The 23,399-nt window shown below is 38.4% G+C and overlaps 1 protein-coding gene and 1 long non-coding RNA gene across 13 annotated transcripts in view; one reads left to right on the top strand and one right to left on the bottom strand.

Annotated features, from left to right (window-relative positions):
* The window catches only part of LOC138739018 (cilium assembly protein DZIP1L-like), a 205,379-nt gene that overhangs the window by 42,308 nt on the left and 139,672 nt on the right, over positions 1–23,399 (top strand). For 2 of the 12 annotated variants that reach the window (XM_069890361.1, XM_069890356.1), the window contains 3 exons: positions 2,684–2,836; positions 11,632–11,711; positions 19,324–19,451. In XM_069890361.1, the coding sequence (XP_069746462.1) occupies positions 19,373–19,451 (79 nt within the window). In that variant the 5' untranslated portion in view covers positions 2,684–2,836; positions 11,632–11,711; positions 19,324–19,372. Of the gene's footprint in view, positions 1–2,683; positions 2,837–3,149; positions 3,284–11,631; positions 11,712–15,480; positions 15,555–19,323; positions 19,452–23,399 lie in introns of those variants that run through there. The other 10 variants (XM_069890367.1, XM_069890366.1, XM_069890363.1 and 7 more) reach the window with 9 other exon arrangements.
* LOC138739020 (uncharacterized) overlaps positions 1–23,399 on the bottom strand; it is a 78,936-nt gene that overhangs the window by 38,282 nt on the left and 17,255 nt on the right. The window lies entirely within an intron of this gene.

Here is a 23,399-nt window from a genome sequence, read left to right as displayed (position 1 = left end):
CTGGTCAGGAACATGTCCATTTGATTGGGATTCCCAGTCAATTCTGATTTATACAATCCTTCGTAGAATTCCCTGAAGGTCTCATTAATTTCCTTTGGTTTATACGAGACCTGGCCATTCCCAGTTTGTCTTGCGTTAATTGTTCTCGAGGCTTGTTCTTCTCTCAAATGCCAAGCGAGGACCTTGTGAGCTCTCTTCCACCAACTCATAATACTTCTGTCTCAACCTCATATTGGCCTTCTCCATACTATACATCTGAAGCATATTATCTTCCAATTTCTTGTTTGTGAGAGCTCTATAATGGTCCTTCAAGCCTGATTCTTGGAAATCCTTCTCTAATTGGATAATGTCTTTTCCCAGTTCCTTCACTTCCCTCAAATAATTTTTCTTGACTGTCTTTATATACCCAATTATCTGGCCCCTCAAGTACACCTTCAGGGTGTCCTATTGATGAAATTTATCTGGAGTAGAGGGGCAGTTGTCCTCACAGAATTGGGCTCCTTGAGTTCTTATAAAACTACAAAACTCTGGCCAACATCAAAGTGTTAAGACACCACCTGTATGCTGTGCCTTGCTTATCTTGCATATCTATAGACAAAGCCAAGGGGGAATGGTCAGAGAGAAGCCTTTCTCTACCCTCCAAATGGGCTGAAACCAGAAAAAAATCTATTCTAGAGGAGGACTCATGTTGCTTCGAGTAAAACAAGTAATCCCTCTCTCTTGGATGCTTTTTCTGCCATGCATGTATCAAATTGAGCTCCCTCATGCAGTCATTGGTGGCTTTGGCCGCTCTGGTCTTAATTATTCATTTTGTGGATTTATCCAGCACAGGATTAAAGTCACCCCATGAAAATATTTTTATTCCACTCTGCCAATCATAGGAAAATATCCTGTATAAATTTTTCATCATCATAGTTGGGGCATATTTATATATATATCTATAAAATTAGGCGACGCGGGCTCATGGGCCGTAAAGGCCTGTTACCGTGCAGTATGTCTAAATTTAATCTAAAATTTAATGAGTTTTTTGCATCAGTATTCAACAAGGTGAGGACCTGGAGGATAGTGAGAACAATTAAGTGTATTGTAATATTCTGGAGCTCCTGCAGCACTGTTGCTTGTTTGGACTTGGGAGAGTAGGGAACAGAGATAGCTGCTCCACAGAGTCCTACTTCCTGGCCATGATTCTTTGGCTTCATACAGGCTTTAAATAACCTATTAGAGAGGCCAACAGTGTTTATTTCAATCCTGCCACCATGGAGGTCTGTGCCTAAGATGATGGCTCCTTGTGTTGGGTAGAGTACCATGGTGGGTTGTGGACTTCAAGGGAGGAGCGAACCCACACAGGGCACCTGAAACAGAGTGAATCCCCCACCACCATTTAGAAGTAGCCTGGGATGTAACCAGATAGGTAACTATGGCAATGAAACAGTGAGGGGCTCAGCAATTGAAGGACCAACACAAGATGCGGGTTGTTGGCAACTTGAGGTTGAAGGACTCGCACCAGGGTTGCTGGCTCCTGGAGGCCATGAGAACCAGATATCAGAAGTAGGATTCGAGAGGACGTTGAGGGTAAAAGGGCTCCCAAAAAGTCTTGCACTGAAGGCTTCCTGATCATTTTGGATGTAGATCTCAGGTTGGCACTGGTAGAAACTGTGGGTGGGCTGGAGGCAAATCCACAGACACCGAGAGCTTCCCTTTCTCTTTCATTAGGGGCACTGGGCATTGCTCACGGCAACTATTTGCTTTCCAGCAAATAAAGGTAAAAGTAGATAACGTATAATACATTTTAAATGCATTATTACTTGACAGAAAAAAAGCTGAACCTTGACATCAATAAGGAATTTTTGGATATATTGCAGAACATTAAGGTTAATAAAAAGGGGTAAACAAGAGAATCTGAAAATGTAGGGTGTACTGCAGTACACATAAGTGCTGGAGAATCTCAGCAGGTTACACAGCATCTATAGAAAGTAAAAGGCAATTGACCTTTTGTCCCTGAGCCATCATCAGGAGTACTAAATATAAGGCAGATATCTGAATAAGAAGGTGAAGGGGATGGGGGTGGAGGAGAAAGGTGGAAATACAGGATAACTGGTAAGAAGTAATAGGGTAGGAGAGAAAAATCTGAGAAGAGATATAGGGAGAAGAAAGCTAAGAAAGATGGTTCTCTGATGGAAGGGAGGGGGGTTACGAGCTGGAGGAAGGGAAATAGAAGAATGAGGAGAAAATAGAGGGCGGGGAGGATCGGCATTAACTAAAATTGGAGAAGTTGATACTGATGCTGTCTGATTGGAGGCTGCAAAGTCGGAAAACAAGGTGTTGTTCCTCCAATTTGCAGATGGGCTCAACTTGCCATGAATAGGCATGTCAGTGTGACAATGATGTGTGAAATTAAAGTGGTTGGCTACTAGGAGGTGTTTGCTGTTGCAGCAGATAGATCAAAGGTGCTAAACAAAACAGTCTCCCTGTCTGCATTGTCTCCTGATGTTGAGGAGGCCCCATCAGGATACAATAAATGTCCCCTACAGATTCACAAGTGAAGTTCACTTTAATGTTCTTCAATTTACCTGATAGGTCTATTGAAGAACAATAAGAGTTTGATGGATCTATCCAGGATTATTGAAAGAGGCAAGGGAGGAGACTTCTTTGGGCCCTGACGGAGATTTTGAATTCTCTCTAGCCACAGGTATGATCCCACAACTTGATCTAAGAGAAGATTTCTGATGGCAAGAATCTACAAGTGAAAGAAAAGTGTAAGGACAGTGCTTGGTAGAAGGTCAACCTACTGAGAAAACCTTGACGGATGCTCCATGCAAATCACAAGGGCTTGATGGTATAGCATTTAAAAATATCCTTCTTGACTGGTCAAAGGATCATGTTTGAACAAAAATCCCTTGAAGGAAGTAAATTATAATTGGCATTTTAATTGACCACCTCATTTCCTCCGCATGGAAAGAGTTTAAATCAACCTTGGGTATTCAGAAAAATGATGTAAGTGATAGGATCTGAAATGTTTCTGTTTTTTTATTATTAACCAACTAACAACATGTATATTGGAACTTTTAAAATTCACACTGTTCAAATGTTAAAGCATCTTTTGGAAGCATTCTCCAACAATGGTAATTGTTTGGGCATTTTCACTCCAGAATGAGATAGAAAACTTGTCCTCATTTACAAAAAAAATCAGAAGGCAAATTCTTGTTACTACAAGAAAAAGATCTGAAAACTACATCAAAGATTGCACGATGATCAGCAATTGACAACTCACTTGAAGAAGGAGGTGAGATACATTGGTGGGAGGGTGTGACAAGATGGCGTAGAATAAAGATGTGTATTTCACCTTTCCCCAGTTGGATTACTAAATACACAGTTTTTAAAAGCATAACAGTGGTTAAAAATAATATTTACAGTTGTTTAAATAACAGTGATTTATCATGGCAACTAATGTGAAAAAATCTAAAACTCAACTTCAGAAGAAATTTCCATATAAAAGTGTAGAAGAACTGAGGCCTACCTGCATAGCTGAATCGTCGTTGGGAGCCTCCAAGCCTCAGAGGACTCCAGCCCGTTCGAGTCCGACTTTGGCGCCGATCCTGCCTCCACAAGATGGCGCCGACACCTTGGTGAGTTCGGCTGTTGACGACCCGCGTACATGTGAAGCCATGTGCGTGGGCAACATGACCGACAAGGGGACCCACGAAGCCACAACTTTGCTGGGTAGCCCGGGGATGCACAGCATAGTGTCGGAGGACGCTCCTGCATGTCCGGCGGCTTTGCCTAGCTTGCGTGGGGCATCCCAGGTCTGAGAGATGCTGGATAAAATGTGGGCTGTGGGGGAGCACAGGTCGGGATGCCGACGTTGGGTGTCCAAACCTGCAGCCGCTCAGTCAAAGGACTCACGATGACTGAGAAAGAAGAGGAACTTACCTTATTTGGAACTTGCCCAGGAGGAGAAACCTGTAGTTAAAGAAGGTAGACCTCAAAAAGTAGTGGTGGAATCTGGAATGGATTCAGTGTTCACAGTTTTGGAATGGATTGCTTGCCAAATGGACAATATGTCAAAACAAATATCAATTCAAGGATTTATGGAGATGAAAATAAAAATGAATACTTTGTGTGATGACATGTCAACTATGAAACAGGAAATGACTGTAGTTAAGGGTGAAAAACCCAACACCCAACCCCAACCAACCAATTTTCCCCTGCAACCGCTGCAACTGTGTCTGCCTGTCCCGCATCGGACTTGTCAGCCACAAACGAGCCTGCAGCTGACGTGGACATTTACCCCCTCCATAAATCTTCGTCCGCGAAGCCAAGCCAAAGAAAGAAGAAAGAACAGATGTATAAAATCAGTTGATACTGTGCAAGATAATTTTAAGAAAATTGAAACAGCCTTTTCTGAGTGTCAAAATCAGGTGGAACATAATTGAGAAAAAATGGAAAAAGTGGAAGGTTCTTTTGTAGATTGGGGATTCAAAAAAGAGACTCATTGAAGAAGATTGATTCATTGGAAAATCAAAGCCGAAGGAATAATGTAAAAATAGTCGGTCTTCCAGAAGACATTGAAGGTTCCGGATCCTATAAAATTTTTTAAGCATTGGATCCCAGAGGTGCTGAGGAGCTTTTTCCTGAAGGCTTGGAATTGGATTGGGCTTATAGAGTTTTGAGGAGAAAACCACTCCCAGGACAAACACCGAGGGCAATTTTGGTTCGTTGTTTAAAATACCAAGACAGAGAAATGATTTTATGTATGGCAGTACAGAAAGCATGGCAGAATCACTCTCCATTAATGACTCAAAATAACAGTGTTTTTTTTATACCGACTTGAACCAAGAGGTTATTAGAAGAGTACGAGAATTTAATACTGCTAAAGATGTTTTGTGGTGAAAGGGCTACAAGTTTGCTTTTCGTTATCCTTCAATTTTGAAGGTTTTTAATGGAAACTTTCAATCTCAATTTTTTTGAGGATGATCATGATGCTTTGGTTTTCGCTAATGCTTTGCCCAAACTGTGAAGAAATGTGTGTTCTCCACCATTGTCTCCTTAGAGGAAGGTAAATGGAAATGGGTATGGAAAGAATGGAAAGTATGGAAAGAAAGAAGAGTTGACACAAAGTCTTCTTGATATTGAAGACCCGGAGCAGTCGTTAGGTTTGGAATCATTGGGTTGAATATGATTGTGCGTAATTACATAATCAATATGTATCTGGCTGGGGGGGGGGAGTGGATGATACTGAAAACTTTGATAGTCATCTGCCACTAGTGGGTTCACCACACCCAGATTTTTAGGGTCTTACAACCTCTGGGTGGTTTTTTAAAATGTTTTTGTGTTTTTTTTTGAGAGGGGTGACTTTTTTTTGAAGAATTATAAGGGGGAGCATTATTTTATAGAGTGTAAATATATTAGTAGTTTAAAAAGATGTCTAAATTGAATTTTGCAACTTTTAATGTTCAGGGATTAAATAATCCAATTAAGAGAAAGAGAGGCTTATATAAAAAAAATGAAAATTGACATCGCTTTTTTTTACAAGAAACACATCTGACTGACAAAGAACATTTGAAATTGAAAAGAGATTGGGTTGGTCATGTTTTTTCTTTTATTTCTAAGGCAAGAGGAGTAGCGATTTTGATTCATCAAAACTTATCATTTGAATTGGAATCTTCAGAGGTGTACGCTGGCAGAGTTTTAAGAGCGAACTGTAAAATTTTTGCTGAATCTTGGACTTTGCTGAATCTTTATGCAGCTAATGTCGATGATGAGTGGTTTATTTCAGAAGTTTTTTTACTGTTAACTCAAGCTAATTAAAATATTTTAGTTGGTGGTGGACAGAAATCCAAAGAGTATAAGGAAATCAAAGATGGCAATACAAATAAATGCATTAATGAAAGATTTAAATTTGGTAGATATTTGGAAAAAAGTTAATCCTACAGAGAAAGATTTTTCCTTTTACTCTTCATGACATGATTTGTTTTCTAGAATTGATTTATCTTTAGTATCAGCACATTTACAAGGTAGAATATTACAAGCTGAATATAAAAGTAGAGTTATATCAGATCATTCATTATTAGTTTTCTCTGTGAAAGAGCGGAGTTAGTACGTCCATCGTATAGATTGAGGTTTAACGCAATGTTACTGAAAAAACCAGGGTTTGTTACTTTTGTAAAAGAGCAGATTTCTTTATTTTTGACTGAGAATGGTAATTCTGTGGATAGTCATTTTGTAGTATGGGATGCTTTAAAAGCTTATTTGAGTGGGCAGATTATTAGTTATTCTACGAAAGTTAAGAAACAATATATTGCAGAAAGTTTAATGTTAGAAAATCAGATTGCTGACTTCAAGAAAGATTTTCAGAAAGATGTAACAGAAGATAAAAAATCCACATTAGAGAAGTTGAAATTACGTTATAATACTTTACAAATTTATCAGTTTGAGCGCTTAATTAATCAATCTAAACAATGTTATTATGAGTTGGGGAGAGAGCTCATAAGGTACTTGCTTGGCAATTGAAAGCTGAACAGGCATCTCGGACTATTAATGCTGTTAGGAAGAATTCAATAATTACTTATAAGCCTCAGGAAATTAATGATCAGTTTTATTCATTTTATCAAAAATTATATACTTCTGAGAGGAAGCAGGATAATGGTTCTATTGATTCTTACTTATCTAAATTAAAGTTACTGGTACTAGAAGGGAAAGATGTTCAGGTACTGGAATCTCCATTTATGGATTTTGAAATTAATAAGCTATTCAGGAAATGCCTAATGGAAAGTCCCCAGGGGATGATGGATTCCCTGTGGAATTTTATAAACTTTTTTTAATGATGATTTCTCTAATGTATTTGGAGAAGTGTTGAATCAATTTACTGAAAATCAGAAATTACCAGAACCATGTTCAAGTGCCTTAATAACAGTTATCCCAAAAAAGATAGAGATCCATTAAAAGTGTCTTCATATAGACCTATTTCTTTATTAAATGTAGATTATAAAGTCATAGTGAAAGTATTAGCTAATTACCCAAATTGGTACATATTGATCAAAAAGGTTTTATTAAGAATTAAAATGCATTAGACAATATATTTTGATTCATTACCTTGGTCAACACATATGGAAAGGAACCTAACCTAATGGTTGCATTAGATGCAGAAAAAAGCTTTTGATAGGGTTGAGTGGGATTTTTTATTTAAAGTGTTAGAGAAATTTAAATTTGGCCCTTTTTTTTATTGGTTGGGTTAAGGCTTTATATACGAACCCAATTGCAAAGGTGGTGACAAATGGACAGATTTCTTTACCATTTAAATTGACTCGTTCAACTCGGCAGGACTGCCCATTGTCACAAGCCTTATTTGCGTTAGCTATTGAACCGTTAGCTCAGGCTATTAGACAAAATGAACAAATTAGAGGGTTAAGAACGAAGAATATAAAATTTATTTATTTGCGGATGATGTGTTGATATATTTGACGGAACCAGAACGATCGTTTAAACAATTGCCAGAGTGTTTTCAAAATTTGGAGAATTATTGGGATATAAAGTTAATTGGGATAAAAATGAAATTTTACCAGTTGGAGTAGGAGATTACTCTGAATTTAAAACTATTACAAAATTAAGGTGGACATGTAAAATTAAATATTTAGGTGTGTTTGTAGATGTTAATTATCAATAATTATATCAATTAAATTATGTGTCTATATTAAGACGGATTAAAGCAGATTTGATTAAGTGGAAAGATCTTCCATTAACTTTGATTGGTCGGGTTAATGGTATTAAAATGAATATTTTTCCTCGAATTCAATATTTATTTCAGTCAATACCTTGTTTACTTTCAAAGGGATTTTTTCAAGATTTGTGAGAGTTTTTATGAAAAGGTAAACTAGCTCGAGTGGCGTTACATAGACTTACATGGAAGTATGACTTGGGCGGACTACAGTTACCACATTTTCAAAACTATTATGAAGTGGCCCAGTTGAAGTTTGTTAGTAGATTGATGGATTTAGATCAGCCTCCAAGCTGGGCTAAATTGGAGATGGCATGTATTTCTAGGGTTGAGATACATGAATTTATATTTTGTTGGAAGTTGATTTTATTACAGGAATATGATATGTGGATATTGAAACATTTGTTAAAGATTTAGATTTTAAAAAAAAACAGGGTGTTAGAGTCCAAAGATAAACTACCAATTTTAACTCCATTGTATATTCCTTTTTCAATGTTTAATAATCATTTAAAGATTTGGGACTCTAAAGGTATAAAGACAATACAGCATTGTTTTGAAGAGCGACAATTTCTTTCCTTTAATCAATTGAGAGAAAGATTTGATATACCTGTAAATTCTTTCTTTGTGTACTATCAACTTAGAGCTTTGATAAAAGATAATTACGGTAGAGAGATGTCTCTAACTACTTTGTCGAGATTTGAACCTTTGATTTCCTCTATACCGAAAAAGGGTTATATTTCAGTGATGTATAATTTGTTACAAAATGGTATGGATAAGTCGGATTGGGAGAAATCTAAACTTAAATGGGAGAGTGACTTAGTATTTACTTTTCCTGAAGATGATTGGCTGACTATGTGTGAGGATAATGTAATTTAATTGACTAATGTAAGATATGGAATGGAAAACCATAAAATTATGAAGGAGCATGTTAACTTGGTATAATTGGAAACCCATTCAAGGATACAATGACCAGCATTTAAAGAAATAATATATAAAATAATATATAATATAAAATAATAAGAAATGATTTGCAAAGCCAAACATACATCTTTTGGAAAAATAACTTTCTTCCAGAATTCAAGCTGAAATGTTGTGTCTCAATGGCTGACAGAAAAACTTTGAGAAGGTATTAAACCAAAGGAAAAGCAGGAAGCCTGAGAACTGGCATCATTAGAGAGCTCAATAAAAGAGGATCCAGAGAGGTCACATGATGTGGGGAGAGTAGGAGGCGATGGAATGCTAGAGCTCCCAGGCTTGTAAGAAAATAAACTAAGAAAAAAAACTTCAAAGAAATTGTCAAAATACCTGTAAGGGACGCGGGAAGACATCTGGAACAGAATAATGACCAACAAAAGCAAACTCATAATCAAAAACGCAGAGGAATCAGCATTGAAACTGTAAACCCAACTTGAGGTACCTCGTGGTGAGGGAAATGGCAGGGCCGCATTGAGGCCGGCTTCAGGAGTTGACACTCCAACTGAACAACCTGTCCAGCAAGAGAGATGTTACTCCAGACCAGCAAGTAGAGGCTGAAAGCTTTGCAGAAAGCCTCAGGGAGAGTGAGAAATTTGCCCCCCCCCCCACCCCACCGCAATGAGAACGCCTGGTCGGGCGACCTCGTGTCATCTGTGATGTCTGCGGTGACACTGACAAGTTCAGCAGTTGTGGGGTGGAGAGGCTAGGGAGCAAGGAGATGAGGCTGGGCCAGGAGGAATTGGCGTCGAGTCTAACGTCGGATTGCATAGTGTGGCATACCTCAGCTCCAACGATGCGACAAGCATCAGATCAAGTAGCATGGCCGGCTACAAAGGAGTAGTCGGCATCAGGTCGGTCGCAGCAACGAGCTCCAGTGGTGGGTCCGGTGCTGGATCAGGAGAAGCAGTGAGCACCAACAGTGGGAATGACGATACTGAGGGCCATGATGAGGATACAGACAGTGACGGAGGCAATGAAGGAAGGCTCCATAGGGCCACGAGGCTCAGAAAAAAAACTAATGAGTAAAGCATGTAGGGGGGCCCAGAGCCCTCCCTGCAAGATGTGATGGAAGCATTGGCCCTCATGGAGGACAGGCTCTTCCAGGCAATGGATAAAAGAGCATGGGAGATAGGGAATGGGGGAATTGGATAAAATGCAGCATGCTCTCTTGGGTCAGATGGGAAGGATGTCAGAGGTAGAGGAAAGAATGGGGGCAAGCAAAGACAATATGCATGATGTAGGAAATAAATTAGACACATTGATGAAGGAAAAGGACCATGTATGGGGGAAGTTAGATGCCCTCGAAAATTACAGTAGGAGACACAATATTAAAATAGTGGGCTAAAAGAGGGTACTGAAGGACAGAACCCTGTGAGCTATTTCCAAAGCTGGATCCCCAAGGTACTGGGCAAAGGCACGTTAGGGGAGAGGGTAGAAATAGAGCACACTGATCCTCCTCCCAAAACTGGGACTCGGGCAGAAACCACATTCTGTCCTGGTAAAACTATTATGTTACCAGGACAGGGAAAAAAAAATATTGGGGGCAGTGGCAGCTGGTGCAAAAAGAAGGGGGTGTCCTATGGCAATAGAGAGGAACAAGGTTTTCTTTAACACTGACATTAGTGCTGCACTCCTAAAGCCCAGGAAGGTGCTTGAGCCAGCCAAAAGGCTGAATACACAGAAAGGTTACGACTGCATGTTGAGACACCGAACCACCCTGAAAGTGGTGGTACTGGAGGGAGGTGGTTTAGTGGGGGAGAGAAGTTTATTACTGATCCGGGGAAGCCTTGGCAATTTGCCAAAGATTTACCTACGCTTGGGGGTAAAAAGAAGAATTAAAGCCAAAATGGGGATTAACCCTGTGAAAGAGTGTTTAGAGGTGGTTTGGGAGAAATTGCTAGAGTAGCTTGCACACAAACATTTTAAAATGCAGAATCTTTGTAGGACTTTTGCAGAATGTTTTTTTGCAGAAAGCAACAAAGTTGTAGAATACAGCTTGCCTGGGAGAACATGTGATTTTTGCAGGCAGATTGAGAACAATTTTGCTCTCAGAGAGGGAGGGAGGGAAACAGAGAGGAGAGACACAGAAATCAGTTCCAGAAGGACAAAGCTGGCAAACTTTGGAAAGCTGCCTGGTCAAAGGAGAAGGCTGGCAGTCCGAAAGGTGACCTGAAAGAAAGAAGATCATCTGGAGAACTCTGAAGGGTGCAAGTTTCATCAGCAAGACTGATTGAGAAGGAATAAGTTGTGGATGTCCTTGAAAAGGAATCTCTCTCTGAAACCAGCAAGAAGCCTCCTGAGTGGTAACCATTTGCCTGTTAAACACCAAAGCCTGGTGATAACTTCTCTGCACAGTACAAGAATTGCCTGCAACTAGTGAGATTGGACTGTGAACCAAAGAACTTTTCTAATCTTAAATATACATTACACACACACCTGCACTTAGTATTGGGGTGGGGGGTGGGTTAGATAGGTTAAGTAAGTAGGTTAAGTAATAAGTTAAAGTTCAATTCTGTTTTCTTGTTCAATTATAATTAAAACAAATTTTGTTTAAGTAACCCTGTGTTGTGGTGCATATCTATTGCTGCTGGTTTTTGGGGTCTTCTGGACTCCGTAACAACTCACAATGACGTATATATTTATTGTGTATTGTAAAGTATATTGGCATGAAAAGATGTAAATATTGTGTTCAGAAATGATGTGTTAAGTGTAATTTTTCTGGGAGTCCATAGGAAACAGATGGAGGAGAAGATGGGTGCGAGGCACACAACCTATTATAATGGGAGGGGTGGTGATGAGCGAAAGGATGTAGTCACCAAGAGGGTGAGAACTGCGATGGGAGAATTGTTTGGGGCTAACTAACTTTGTTACCTTAATTTGTATTTGTGTTCTTTTTCATTTTCCTTTGGCTAGTTATTTTAGTTTTTGTCTTTTTTCCCCAGGGTCTGGCATGATTTAGGTGGTCAGGAGTGAATGGCTGAAGACAAAGGGCTGCATGAGGAAGGGACCTAGGGAAGTGGAGGTACAGAAGAAATAGAATTTTATGCTAAGAGCATAAAATTTGCAAGTTTCAATGTCAATGGCTTGAATGGAAAAGTCAAGAGGAAAGAAGTCTTGACACACATAAAGAAAAGGGGAGTGGACCTGGTGTCAAAAGTTAAAAATAGGATGGGTGGGCCAGGTAATAGCCTCCTTGTTTGGTTCAAAGGCAAGGGGGTGGCAATTTTGATTGGAAAGAGTGTTCCGGTGAGAGTCCAGGGTGTGACTGCAGATAAAGTAGGTAGATTTATAATGGTGCACTGTCAAATATACTTGGAATCCTGGACCCTAATGAATTTATATGCCCCTAATATAGTCGATGAAAAATTTACACAAGACATCTTCCTGAGATTGGCAGAAGGAAAGCAAAATATTCTAATTGGGGGAGATTTTAATTTTTGTCTGTACCCCGTTTTGGACAAGTCACCAAAGAAAATAGCAAAAGCAAGGCAGCACATGCCATGATTAACAGTTTGAAGGAGCTGAATTTGATAGAGATATGGAGGTGGAAGCATCCAAGGGATAGGGATTATTCATTCTACTCAAGGCAACATGACTCCAAATCTAGCATAGATGTTTTTCCTTAGCTTCAGCCCATGAAGAGAGTAGGATCATGAAGGCTGAGTGCACAGTGAGATTTCTCTCAGACCATTTTCCCCTAGTAGTTAGGATTGAGATGCTGAATAAGCAGGAGACAATATACGGATGGTGTCTTAATGTGTTGGTGTTAAAGAAGCTAGAGTTTTGTAGTTTCATAATAATGCAGATAGACATGTTTTGAGGCCAACTGTACCTCTACTCCAAATATTCCCTCTATGGGCCACCCTCAAAGCATATACTAAATGAGTAAAGAAAGAATACGAGAGGGAAGTGGGTGGATTAGAACAAGAGATTGCTTGCTGAGAAAAGAACTTTCAAAAGTTGGGCTCAGAGTCAATATAGGGTTTTAACAAACAAGAAACTGAAATATAACATGCTTCAAATGTACAGCATGGAAAAGGCTATATTATGGTCAAAGCTAAAATACTATGAATTGGGGGAATGAGCCCACAAGGTCCTTGCAGTTGAGAGCAGAGCAGGCCTCAAGAGCGATAAATGTGATACAAACTGGGGATGGCAGGATCTCTTACAAACCAAAGGAAATTAATGACACCTTCTGGAAATTCTATGAAGGTTTATATAAATCAAAATTGGTACAGAGGTCAGATAAAATTGGTGAGTTTCTGTCTAAGTTAGAGTTGCCAAATTTAGATTTGGTGGGGAGGTAGCTTTCGACTGTCCCTTCACAGAAGAAGAGATAGTGAGTGCATTGAATTTGCTGCAAACTAACAAGTCTCCAGGGGAGGATGGATTTCACAAGGAGTTCAAAGATCTATTGATACCTCTTTATATGAAGGTGATAGATCAGACAATGAAGACCCATGAACCTCTGGAATCTTTTTCAACAGCAATTATTATGAGAGTTTTGAAGAAAGATAAGGACCCATTAACGCAGTCTTCTTAAAGACCGATTTCACTATTAAACATGGACAATAAGATAATGGCCAAAGCCCTGGCAAATAGATTGGTGAAGCATTTGCCAGAAATAATTAAAGATCAAGTGGGCTTTGTACAAAAAAAATTCAGACGGCAGAAAATGTTGGTAGACTACCAAGAATAATACATTTGGCACAAATTAGAAATGAGAGGGGTCTTGCTGTGGCCCTCGATGCAGAAAAGGCATTCGATAGAGTGGGACTTTTTATTCAAAGTGGTGGGAAAAAGTAGGGTTAGGGCCAACTTTTATTAATTGGATGAGGGCGCTATGTCAGGCGAAAGTTGTGACTTTCTTCAGTTGCGAATTTCTTCAGCCTTCCCACTCACAAGATCAAGTAGACAGGGATTCCTACTATCTTCAGCTCTATTTGTACTGGCTATGGAACTGTTGGCAGAGGCCATTTGCCAGGATCCAGACATCAAAAGGTTTAAATAGGCCAGAAAGAACACAAGCTCATCTTCTTTGCTGATGATACGCTGATATATTTGACGGACCCAGTAAACTTGCTGTACAATCTGTGCTCTACTTTGGAAGACGATGGGGAGTTCTCCATGTACAAAATAAATTGGGACAAGAGTGAAATTATGCCACTTACTGGGAAAGACTATAGCCAATGTCAAGAGAATAGTTACCTAAAGTGGCCACAAAATAGGATTAAGTATGTAGGAGTCAAAATAGACAATAACCTAAGCAATTTGTACAAATTAAATTACACTCCCTTGCTGGGAAAAATTGAGGAGGACCTGAACAGGTGGATGTCCATGCCTATAACACTGATGGCCAGGGTCAGCTGTGTGAAAATGAATGTGTTGACAAGACTCCAATATCTCTTTCAGACATTGCCCATGACATTGCTCAGGGTTTTTTAAAAACCCACACCCTGCTCTCACTATGGAATGGGAAGGTAGCCAGGGTCTACATGGAGAAATTGACCTGGGATTACAGTCTGGGTAGATTGCAGATGCAATCAATATTATTGGACAGCCCAGTCGAAATACTCACTCTTTTTAGGGGTGAGAGGTACCACCCTGGGCACAAATCAATCTGCATTTTGTGGGCAAGATGGTGGCAGAGGACTTTATTTATAAATGGGATGCCAAATTGTTATCTAGAAAACCAGACAGCCCTCTACCAAAACAAATGATTTGTATTTGGAACAATGTTAATCAAAATATAGGAATAAAAATGGGACTGTATCCAAAAATGCCCCTGACTCCAAACTGATTAATACCCTTCAAGGTAGATAACAAGATCCTGGACACCTGGTGTTGAAATGGCATCAGGTGCATAGAGCAGGGTCAGTGAAAGTCATTTGAACAATTTAGGCAGAAGTATGATTTATCAAATAAGACATTCCACTGCTACCTTCAGATAAGATCTTTTCTACAGGACAAACTAGGTCCAACTATAGTCCTACTAAAGGGCAGTAAAATAGAGACCATAATTCGAAGGGGGAAACACATGGAAATTAATTTCGGCAATGCACTTTCTGCTCCAAGCGGAAGGACCTAAATGAGGCCTTCATAAATCAAGATGGAGGTGGGAGTTGGACTTGGGAATAACAATTAATGAGTGGTGCTGGTCCAACCTGGGCCGGCATGACTGTGGTCATCAATGCAAGGCAAAGGCTGGTGCATTACAATTTCTTGCACCAGCTGTACCTGACACCGCAAAAGATAAATAGGTTGAAGTCGGAACTATCAGATCAGTGTTTTAGATATGGCATCGAGACAGGAACTTTGTGCACGCGACCTGGACATGTACCAAGGTGAGGCCCTTCTGGGTAGAACTAGGTGAATTATAGGTAAGGAGTTCCCACAGGACCCAGAGTTGTTCCTGTTGGGTAGCATTATGGACATAAGACTTAAAGTGAAGCTGTCCAAATTCCAAATTCAATTTGTAATGATTGTATTGGTGATGGCCAGGAAGTGCATAGTGGTTACCTGGAAGTCTGACTCTTGTCTGAGTATTGTGCAGTGGAGCAAGGAACTGCATGCCTGTGTTCCCTTTGAGAAAACTACCTATAACTTAAGGGGAAGGTATGGCACTTTCCAAAAAGTTTGGCAACTATACCTGAACTATATAGGAGCATGGTTGTGAAGAGGACAATTTTGCCTCATAGCCCAGGCTGTCCTGATTCCTCCTCAAATCTGGGGGAGAAGGCAGAAGGGAGAAGGGTCCATCTCATTCCAGCCTGGAAAAATCAGGGAGAAAGAAAAAATCGACGTGATCCTGGGCCATTGATCTATGCCAGACCTATAACTCCCCGATATGATTTACTCGTTTGTGGTAAGTGTTTTTCTTTGATTGAGTGTCAAGTGTTAGATGTCAAGAGAATGGGGTGTGGGGGGTGGTGGTGAAGCGAGAGATGTTAGGTTTGGATTCGTCAGAGGAACTTGTATAGAATGAGTAAGGATAAGTTGTAATTGGTATAGATCTGAAATCATCGATAATTGACAATGCTGTAAACTGAGTTCAAATCTGAAAACTATAAATAAAATATTCAAAAAAAAAAGAGGATCCAGAAAGGGAGGAGGGTGTAGTAGCAAGAACCCTAAAAATTAACTAAGATTTTCTATAGATGACAAGGAAATGAAATTAATATTTTGTGGTTCTTTAAAACGATAATGCAAAACACCTGTATGAGAGATCCAAAAGTCCAGCGAGAAACAGGAACTGGGGAACATTAGTACTGATTGAGAAAATACTACCCAGAAGTTGTGAAATTAAAATGCAATACATCTCAAGAATCCATTGATGTGTAGTGCAGAGTTGTGAAAAAGATCATTTCAATTGTTGTCATTTTTCAAATTGTTATTGAAAATGGTTCCTGCAGATTGGAGAGTGACAAATGTGATTTAATGTTTAAGAATGGAGGGAGGAAGAAAGCTGTTATTCTAACACCAGTAAGTAGGGAAAGTATTGGAATCTATTATGAAGGATATGACAGATGAACACCAGAAATAAGATTCCAGAGTGAGCATGGATTAATAAAAGGACAATTACAGTTAATATTTTCTTTGTATTTTGGGCATTTATTTCTCATCTCCAGTTCCCTTGAAGAAATGGTGGTGAGCATCATTCAAGAAATGCTGCTGCCCAGCTGATGAAAACTCAGGGCTGTCCAATAAAGAGCTCCAGAATGTCGCCCCACTGGGTGAACGACTGGATATGCTTTTCCAAATCAGCATTGAGTGTAACATAGAGAGGAACCTGTGCCGGTTGAAATGTCCTTCAAGTATTAGAGATCATGAGGTTGAATGTGGATCACAGAAGCCCAGCATAACTGCAGTATTTTTTTATATAGATGGCACATACTGCTACTACAGAGTACTGGTTGTGGATGGTTGATGGGATTCCATTCCATATAGTTGCTTAGTTTTGAATTTGAGTTCTTTGAGGATGTGACTGGTGGAATGGATATATTATGAGGAAATAATTTGGTCCTTCATATTTCTCTGCCATTTGTTACGAGCCCAGAGGACCCCAAATCCCGGCAGCAATAGATATTCATCAAGACTTAAACAAAGTCTTAACATTACTTAAACAAAGGTTGCTTTTAATAATCTTTAAACATGAAAACAGGATCACACTTTAACTTAATTAACCTATCTTAACCCCCCTTCTAATTCTAAGTGCACAAGCATGTCTTGTGCACGTAAGTTCAGAAAAGTTCTTTGATTCACAGTCCCATCTCACTTCTCATTTCCTCCAAGTTCACTGGTTGCAGGCAATTCTCATACTGTGCACAGAATTTAACATTTATGAAGTTCACCAGGCTTTGGTGAAGATAAATGGTTACTGCTCAGGAAGGTTCTGGTAGGTTTTCAGAGAGAGAGAGATTTGTTGTTCACTAAACACCCAGAACTGATTCCTTGTAACCAGCTACTTCATTATCTTGCCGAAGAAACTTGCCCCATCAGGGTTTTCCAGATGATAGCCTCTTTCTTTCAGGACCCCACAGAGTTCCTTTTTGTTTCCCTTATTTCAAGTGTAACATTAGGCAGCCAGTCCTCTCCTCTTGCATGAACCACAGGGCTTTGAACAGGCTGAACTAAGCACTTACAACTTGTCACCCAAATGGGGTTTTTCCACAAGCTTGCCAGCTTGTCCTGTTCCAATCCCAGCTGCTGCTGCTGAATGTAGCACTGCAGAACTGAATTCTCTCTGCCCCTCCCTCTCAGAGAGAGAGCCTATTTTTCTCTCTCTGCTTGAAAAACCACATGACCCTCTTAGAACAGCAAGTTACACTCCAGACAGCCTGCGGCTCTGATGAGTTCTTTCATCTGTTGTCTTTTTGTAAACAACAATCCATTAGTGACATATCTTGCGCACTCTCCAAAGCTTTTGCAAAGGCTCTTGGCACTGGCCTGTCTTGCATGAGCAGAACTCCAGTATTTTAAATCAGATAAAAACCCTGCCCCAATTTATCTCCCAAAAACATATCTATAATATGTCACACATTCAATAAGGTCACACTGATCTTTTAGCTCAGCTTCATTAACCCCATGTTCCTTGATTCAATTAATGTCTGAATATCAATCAATCTCAATCTCTGTATATACTCAATGAGTAAAACTTGAAACTTCTCTTAGGTGCAGATCTTAAAAAAAACCTCAATAGAAGTTGCTTATTTTGAGACTATGATCTTTGATTCTAGATATTCCAGCCAAGGAAACATCAACTCCACATCAACTTTGTCAAACCCTTTAACAATTTTGATATGGTTATCTCTCATTCTTTTGAACTTGAGACTATAGGCCCATCTACTTAATATTTCCTTGTACAATAATCCCAAGAATCAGGCTGATGCATTCTACTCACCACCGGCACTGATAATTTGCCGTGCATCATCAGCAAATATGAACCTATTATATTTGGACCCACATTTCTTCCCTCTGTTTTTGATTCATTAAGCCTCCCTCAGACCATGCCAATGCTGTGTGTTATAATATTTTTTATAACCTCTTGTATGGCAACATCAAAGTTCACCTGAAAGCTCTAATTTACCACAACGGTGAGATCACTTTTATCTATGCTGCTAGTTACCAGCTTAAATAATTTCAACATTTCCAAATGATTTTCTTTTCATTTCTCCATTTTGAACTTGCCCAATTTTATCATAATTATTATAATTTTCAAACTTCCCTAATAATAGATTCCAGTCTTTTCCCAATGACTGATGTCAGGCTAACCAGTTTTTAAATTCTCTCTCTCTCTCTCTCTTATCTCCATTGCCACCTCCTTCAAAACCCTATATTGTAGGTCTTCTGATCATGAAAAATTAGTGTTTTTACATCCCAGTAATTTGTAATCTCTATTCAAGTAATTTTTTTTGAGCTCATCATTTACTCTAGAACTGTAATCCTTCATTATTTTGGTAGGCTTTCCACACCTTCCTTGAAGACAAACATAAAATTTTTAGTTTCTTAATCTCCAATATTATTCCTGCTTTAGCTCTGAGACCACTATAAAAATTGCAAAAGCCTTTCTACATCTCTGCAGAAACATTTTAAGATCTGTATTGACAATTCTCATTAGATTACTCTCATTTACTTTATATTTCCTTATCAGTTTCATGAATGTCCTTTGCATTATAAAAAATTGTTCTTTTTACCAAAATTAAATCTTTTCTTTTGATCTAATACCATCTTCAACTTATATTGTTAACCACAGCTGGACCAGTTTCTGTAGTGTTTTCTATCTTTTTTAATAAGAATTTTATTTTTCACATGATGAACCATATTAACCACATACACACAAATATTTCCCTCTTGAATATACACAGTGTCATTTTCTCCCCTTTCCCCCTCCCTTCCCTCCCTCCTTCCCACCCCCTCCAAACCCATTAAACGTTCAACATATACAATACAATAAACCCATTAAACAATGTTATCACACAATGAGTGTTTTCTATCTAAAAGAGACATTTTTTACTTGTAAACTATGTTTTAATTCTGTAAATGTTAATCATGCTGTTTAGCCCTTAATATCGTTTCAGTCTACCATAACCAATTCATGCCTCAGATCTTTATTGTTTGCTTTGCTTACATTTAAGATCCAGGTTTCAGATTGAACTAAATCACTTTCAACCTATCGATTATATTATGAGAACTGTTTCCCAAAGAGCCCTTAACTACCAGATCAAAATCATCAATGGAATCAAACAGCAGCAAAGTACAACAGGTAACTTATTCTCTTGAACAAATATATCATTATTGGTCAATGACAGATATTTACCTCTTAATTTAAAAAATTAGAATTTAGCCATTGTTGGTACAGCCACCATTTATTGATCATTTGTAATTACCATTAGTATTGATGGTAATGAGCCACCTTCTTGAGCAGTTGAAGTCTTTCTAGTGAAACTATTTCCACAATGGTTCAGGATTCAGAGCCAAAGAGGAAATTTTATCAGTATTTTCAGGTCGGGATGGTTGTGATTCAGAGCGAAACCTGTCAATGTTGATGATTCTATTTGTCTGCTGCACTTGGAAAAGAAGTTAAGAATTTTGAATTTTAACTTGGAAATTTGAATTAGGTGGTTTACAATTTCCACATTTTCAGAATTATAGCTGCACTATTGAAATTTATTAATGCTATGTTTGATTGAAATAAACCTTTAATATGGGCAAGTATAGAGTTAGATAAAATTGATGAGAAATGTATGTCAAAATTTATTTATAAATGGAATTCAAAATTGTCAATTGGTAGAGACCCATCAATATTGAAACATTTAATTGAAATATGGAATAAAATTGATTATGAGCGGTGGAAAAGGAAAGATTTCAGCAAAAACTCCTTTATTTCAAAATAAACTTTTTCCTTTTACTGTCAATAATCATTTTTTGAAGATATGAAATCAATTGGGGATTTTAAAAGTTGAAGATTGTTTTCAGGCAGAGAAGTATGTATCTTTTAATTGGATGAAGGAAAAAATTCAAGTTTCTAGTAATACTTTTTTGGTATTATCAGTAAAAAACCTTTTTATTGGAAAAATTAGGTCATAGTTTAAAATTACCTAGACAATTTACTTTGGAATTATTACTTACTAAAGAAGAAACAAATAAGTTTATTTCTGTAATGTATTAGTTTTTATAAAATAAAATGTCTAAATTAAATATTCAGAAATCATGATTAAAATGGGTATCTGACTTAAACAGGAAGATAGATGAAAATGTTTGGAGAAATTTATGTAAGTATAGTGTGACTAAGGTTTTAAATGTAAGATTATAGATTAGTACAATATAATTTTTTGCATCAATTATATTTAACCCCTCAAAAGTTAAAGATAGTTAATTTAATTTCCTTGGATTTGTGTTTTAGATGTGGATAAGAGATAGGTACTTTTTTCATTTGATTTGGACCTGTTCCAAAGTTAAGACTTTTTGGGTACAGGTTAAATTATTTTGGAAGAAAGTATTAAAAGTTGATTTTCTCTTTGATCAATGTTGTTTTTATTGGGGATATTAAGTTGTTTGCCACAGGATTAAGATTGACTATGTATCAAATTGAATGTTTACATTTAGCTTTGGCCATTTCTAAAAAAAACATTTGGCCATTACTTGGAAATCTGATTTAGTTTGAGGAATGCAAAGATGGCAGACTGAACTGAAATCCTGAATTCCTTTAGAAAAAATTACATATAATTTGAGGGATAAATATCATTTTTTTTGTGGAAGTATAGAGCCCATACCTAAAAATTCTTGGTTTGAAGATTTAATCTCTCGATCCATTCCAGTGTGGTGTCTCTGTTTCCACAGCTAAGTAGTTGAATGTTTCTTAAGTGATGGCCTCCTTTCTTCTTTCTTAGTGGGTAGAAGAGGGAGGAGGGTGGGTGTTATTGGGGAGGATGAGGGAGGTTGGGAGGTTTTTTTATTCAATTATATACTTTCTGTATGAATATATTATAATTGATATATGATTTAAAAATTATAGATAAAATATTAAAAAAATAATTTTGAATGGCTCCAATAGTATAATTATATTTCAAAGATGGCAAATTTTATGTATGGTTGGGTTAATTGAATGTATAAAATGGTGGTTGGTGCCATTCAATTGATGTCAAACTTCGTGAACATAATTGGAGTTGCATGCAACTATACAACCTGTGTCTTATTAAATGTTAAAAAAATCCCTGTGGAGATGGGAGGTATTTTTGAGAGCTGATAACATTTTCCATTTTAGTGTGGAGTTGATGGTTGATGTAGATTTGATGGACCAATGAGTCTGTTTCCATGAACTGATTAATTTCAGTTCAGCAGAGAAAATTCTTTCTTGAAATGTTGCATTCATAAAGAGAGAAAATCAATTTGTCAAGAATAGGAATTTTTATCTTGAATTTCCTCCCCTTAACATCATTTCTCCCCTTAACATCATTTCTCCCCTTAACATCTGCACACTTCATTGTCCATTTAGGTAATATTACAAATGCATGATATCCATAACTTGTGTTCAGAATTGGCTGGCCCAGAAAGAACAGAGGATGGTGGTAAATTGGAGGCCTCTGACTGGAGGTGTTGCCCATGGATCAGTGTTGGAACCTCTATTGTTTGTTTGCAGATGACACAAAGATTGGTGCAGCTGTGGACAGTGTGGAGGGCTACCAAAGACTTTGGAAGATGAAATATAAGGAAATTCTTTATATTAATGGCAGGACTCTTAAAGACATTGATGTGCAGTGTTGGGGGGGGGGGGGTGTTGGAGAGTTCAGGTCCATAAATTTTTGAAAGTAGCCTCGCAAGTAGCTAAGGAGGTAAAGAAGGTAAATGGTATATTTTCTTTTTTGAGCAAGGTATTGAGTATAAAAGTTAAGAAATCACGTTGCAGCTATATAAAATTGGAAGAAGGTTGACCATCTAGTTACATGGTGCCAAAATAACAAGATTTCTGGAAATGTTAATTAGTTGAAGGCGATGGCCATTGATTTCAGGAGAGGGGCAGAGTCTCACACCCCTGTCCACATAAAATGGTGCTGAAGTCAAAAGATTAGAGAGCTTCAATTTCTCAGAAACAAACAACAATGACTTGACTTGGGCCAAGCATGCTGATGCAATGATCAAGGAGTTTGACCAATTCCACTATTTTCTCAACACTATTCAAGTTTGGCTTGTCCTCCTTGTCTCTCCACAACTTCTACAGGTGCACCGTTGGAAGCATACTTGCTAGATGCATCACAATGTGGTACGGGAGCTTTTCTGTTCAAGATTTGAAGTTATGGAAGGCAGTTTCCTACATCTCCTGCTGCCTAGAAAAGGCAGCCAATATACTGAAGGAGCCATCACACCCTGGCACACTCTCTTCTTCCTCCTATTGTGCGAGGGCTTAAGAGGGTGAAAGTGTGCATGAAAAGGCTTAAAGTCAGTTTTGTCACTCCAGCCATCCGCTCTTAAATGAACCTCATAAAAGAATTTTCATGCTGCTCTTGCTTGATCTTAATTGATGGTTCTTTCCATTGCAATCCTACACTTTGTAATCTTGCTCTTTAGACAGCTGTATGAATATTAGAGAAACTGTCAGTCTGCTCACAGAATAACTCTCCTCACTGTACTGGGAAATTTGTGATTTAAAAATAAACTTGAGCTGCACTTGGAATATTGCATGTGTTACAGAGTTCTGTGTTGTGTATTGGCCTATATGTTGTGTGGTTTTATGATAAAAACTGACAGTTTGCCTTAGAGAGCCAAGGTGAAGGTGGACTGCTGAGAGAGTGGGAGACAGACTGAGCATGTGCAGAAAATGATCTAAAGATTTCTGGACTTGGACGATAAACCACCACTGGGTGGTTCTGTGGAGAGGAAGAAGGCCCAGAGCATGAGTGTTGGTCTGGAGGACAGTTTAGAATGTTGGAATTTCAAAAAGGATGAACATTCCGAAGGCAGCCAGAAGGATCCGGACCAAGCCATTGTTCCTCTGAGGGCTTAAGAGGGTGAAAGTGTGCATGAAAAGGCTTAAAGTCAGTTTTGTCACTCCAGCCATCCGCTCTTAAATGAACCTCATAAAAGAATTTTCATGCTGCTCTTGCTTGATCTTAATTGATGGTTCTTTCCATTGCAATCCTACACTTTGTAATCTTGCTCTTTAGACAGCTGTATGAATATTAGAGAAACTGTCAGTCTGCTCACAGAATAACTC

Source organism: Narcine bancroftii, chromosome 7 (genome assembly GCF_036971445.1).
Source record: "Narcine bancroftii isolate sNarBan1 chromosome 7, sNarBan1.hap1, whole genome shotgun sequence".
NCBI lineage: Eukaryota > Metazoa > Chordata > Chondrichthyes > Torpediniformes > Narcinidae > Narcine > Narcine bancroftii.
Note: the sequence above shows the minus strand (reverse complement) of the source record. Positions and strands in the feature narration are given on the sequence as shown.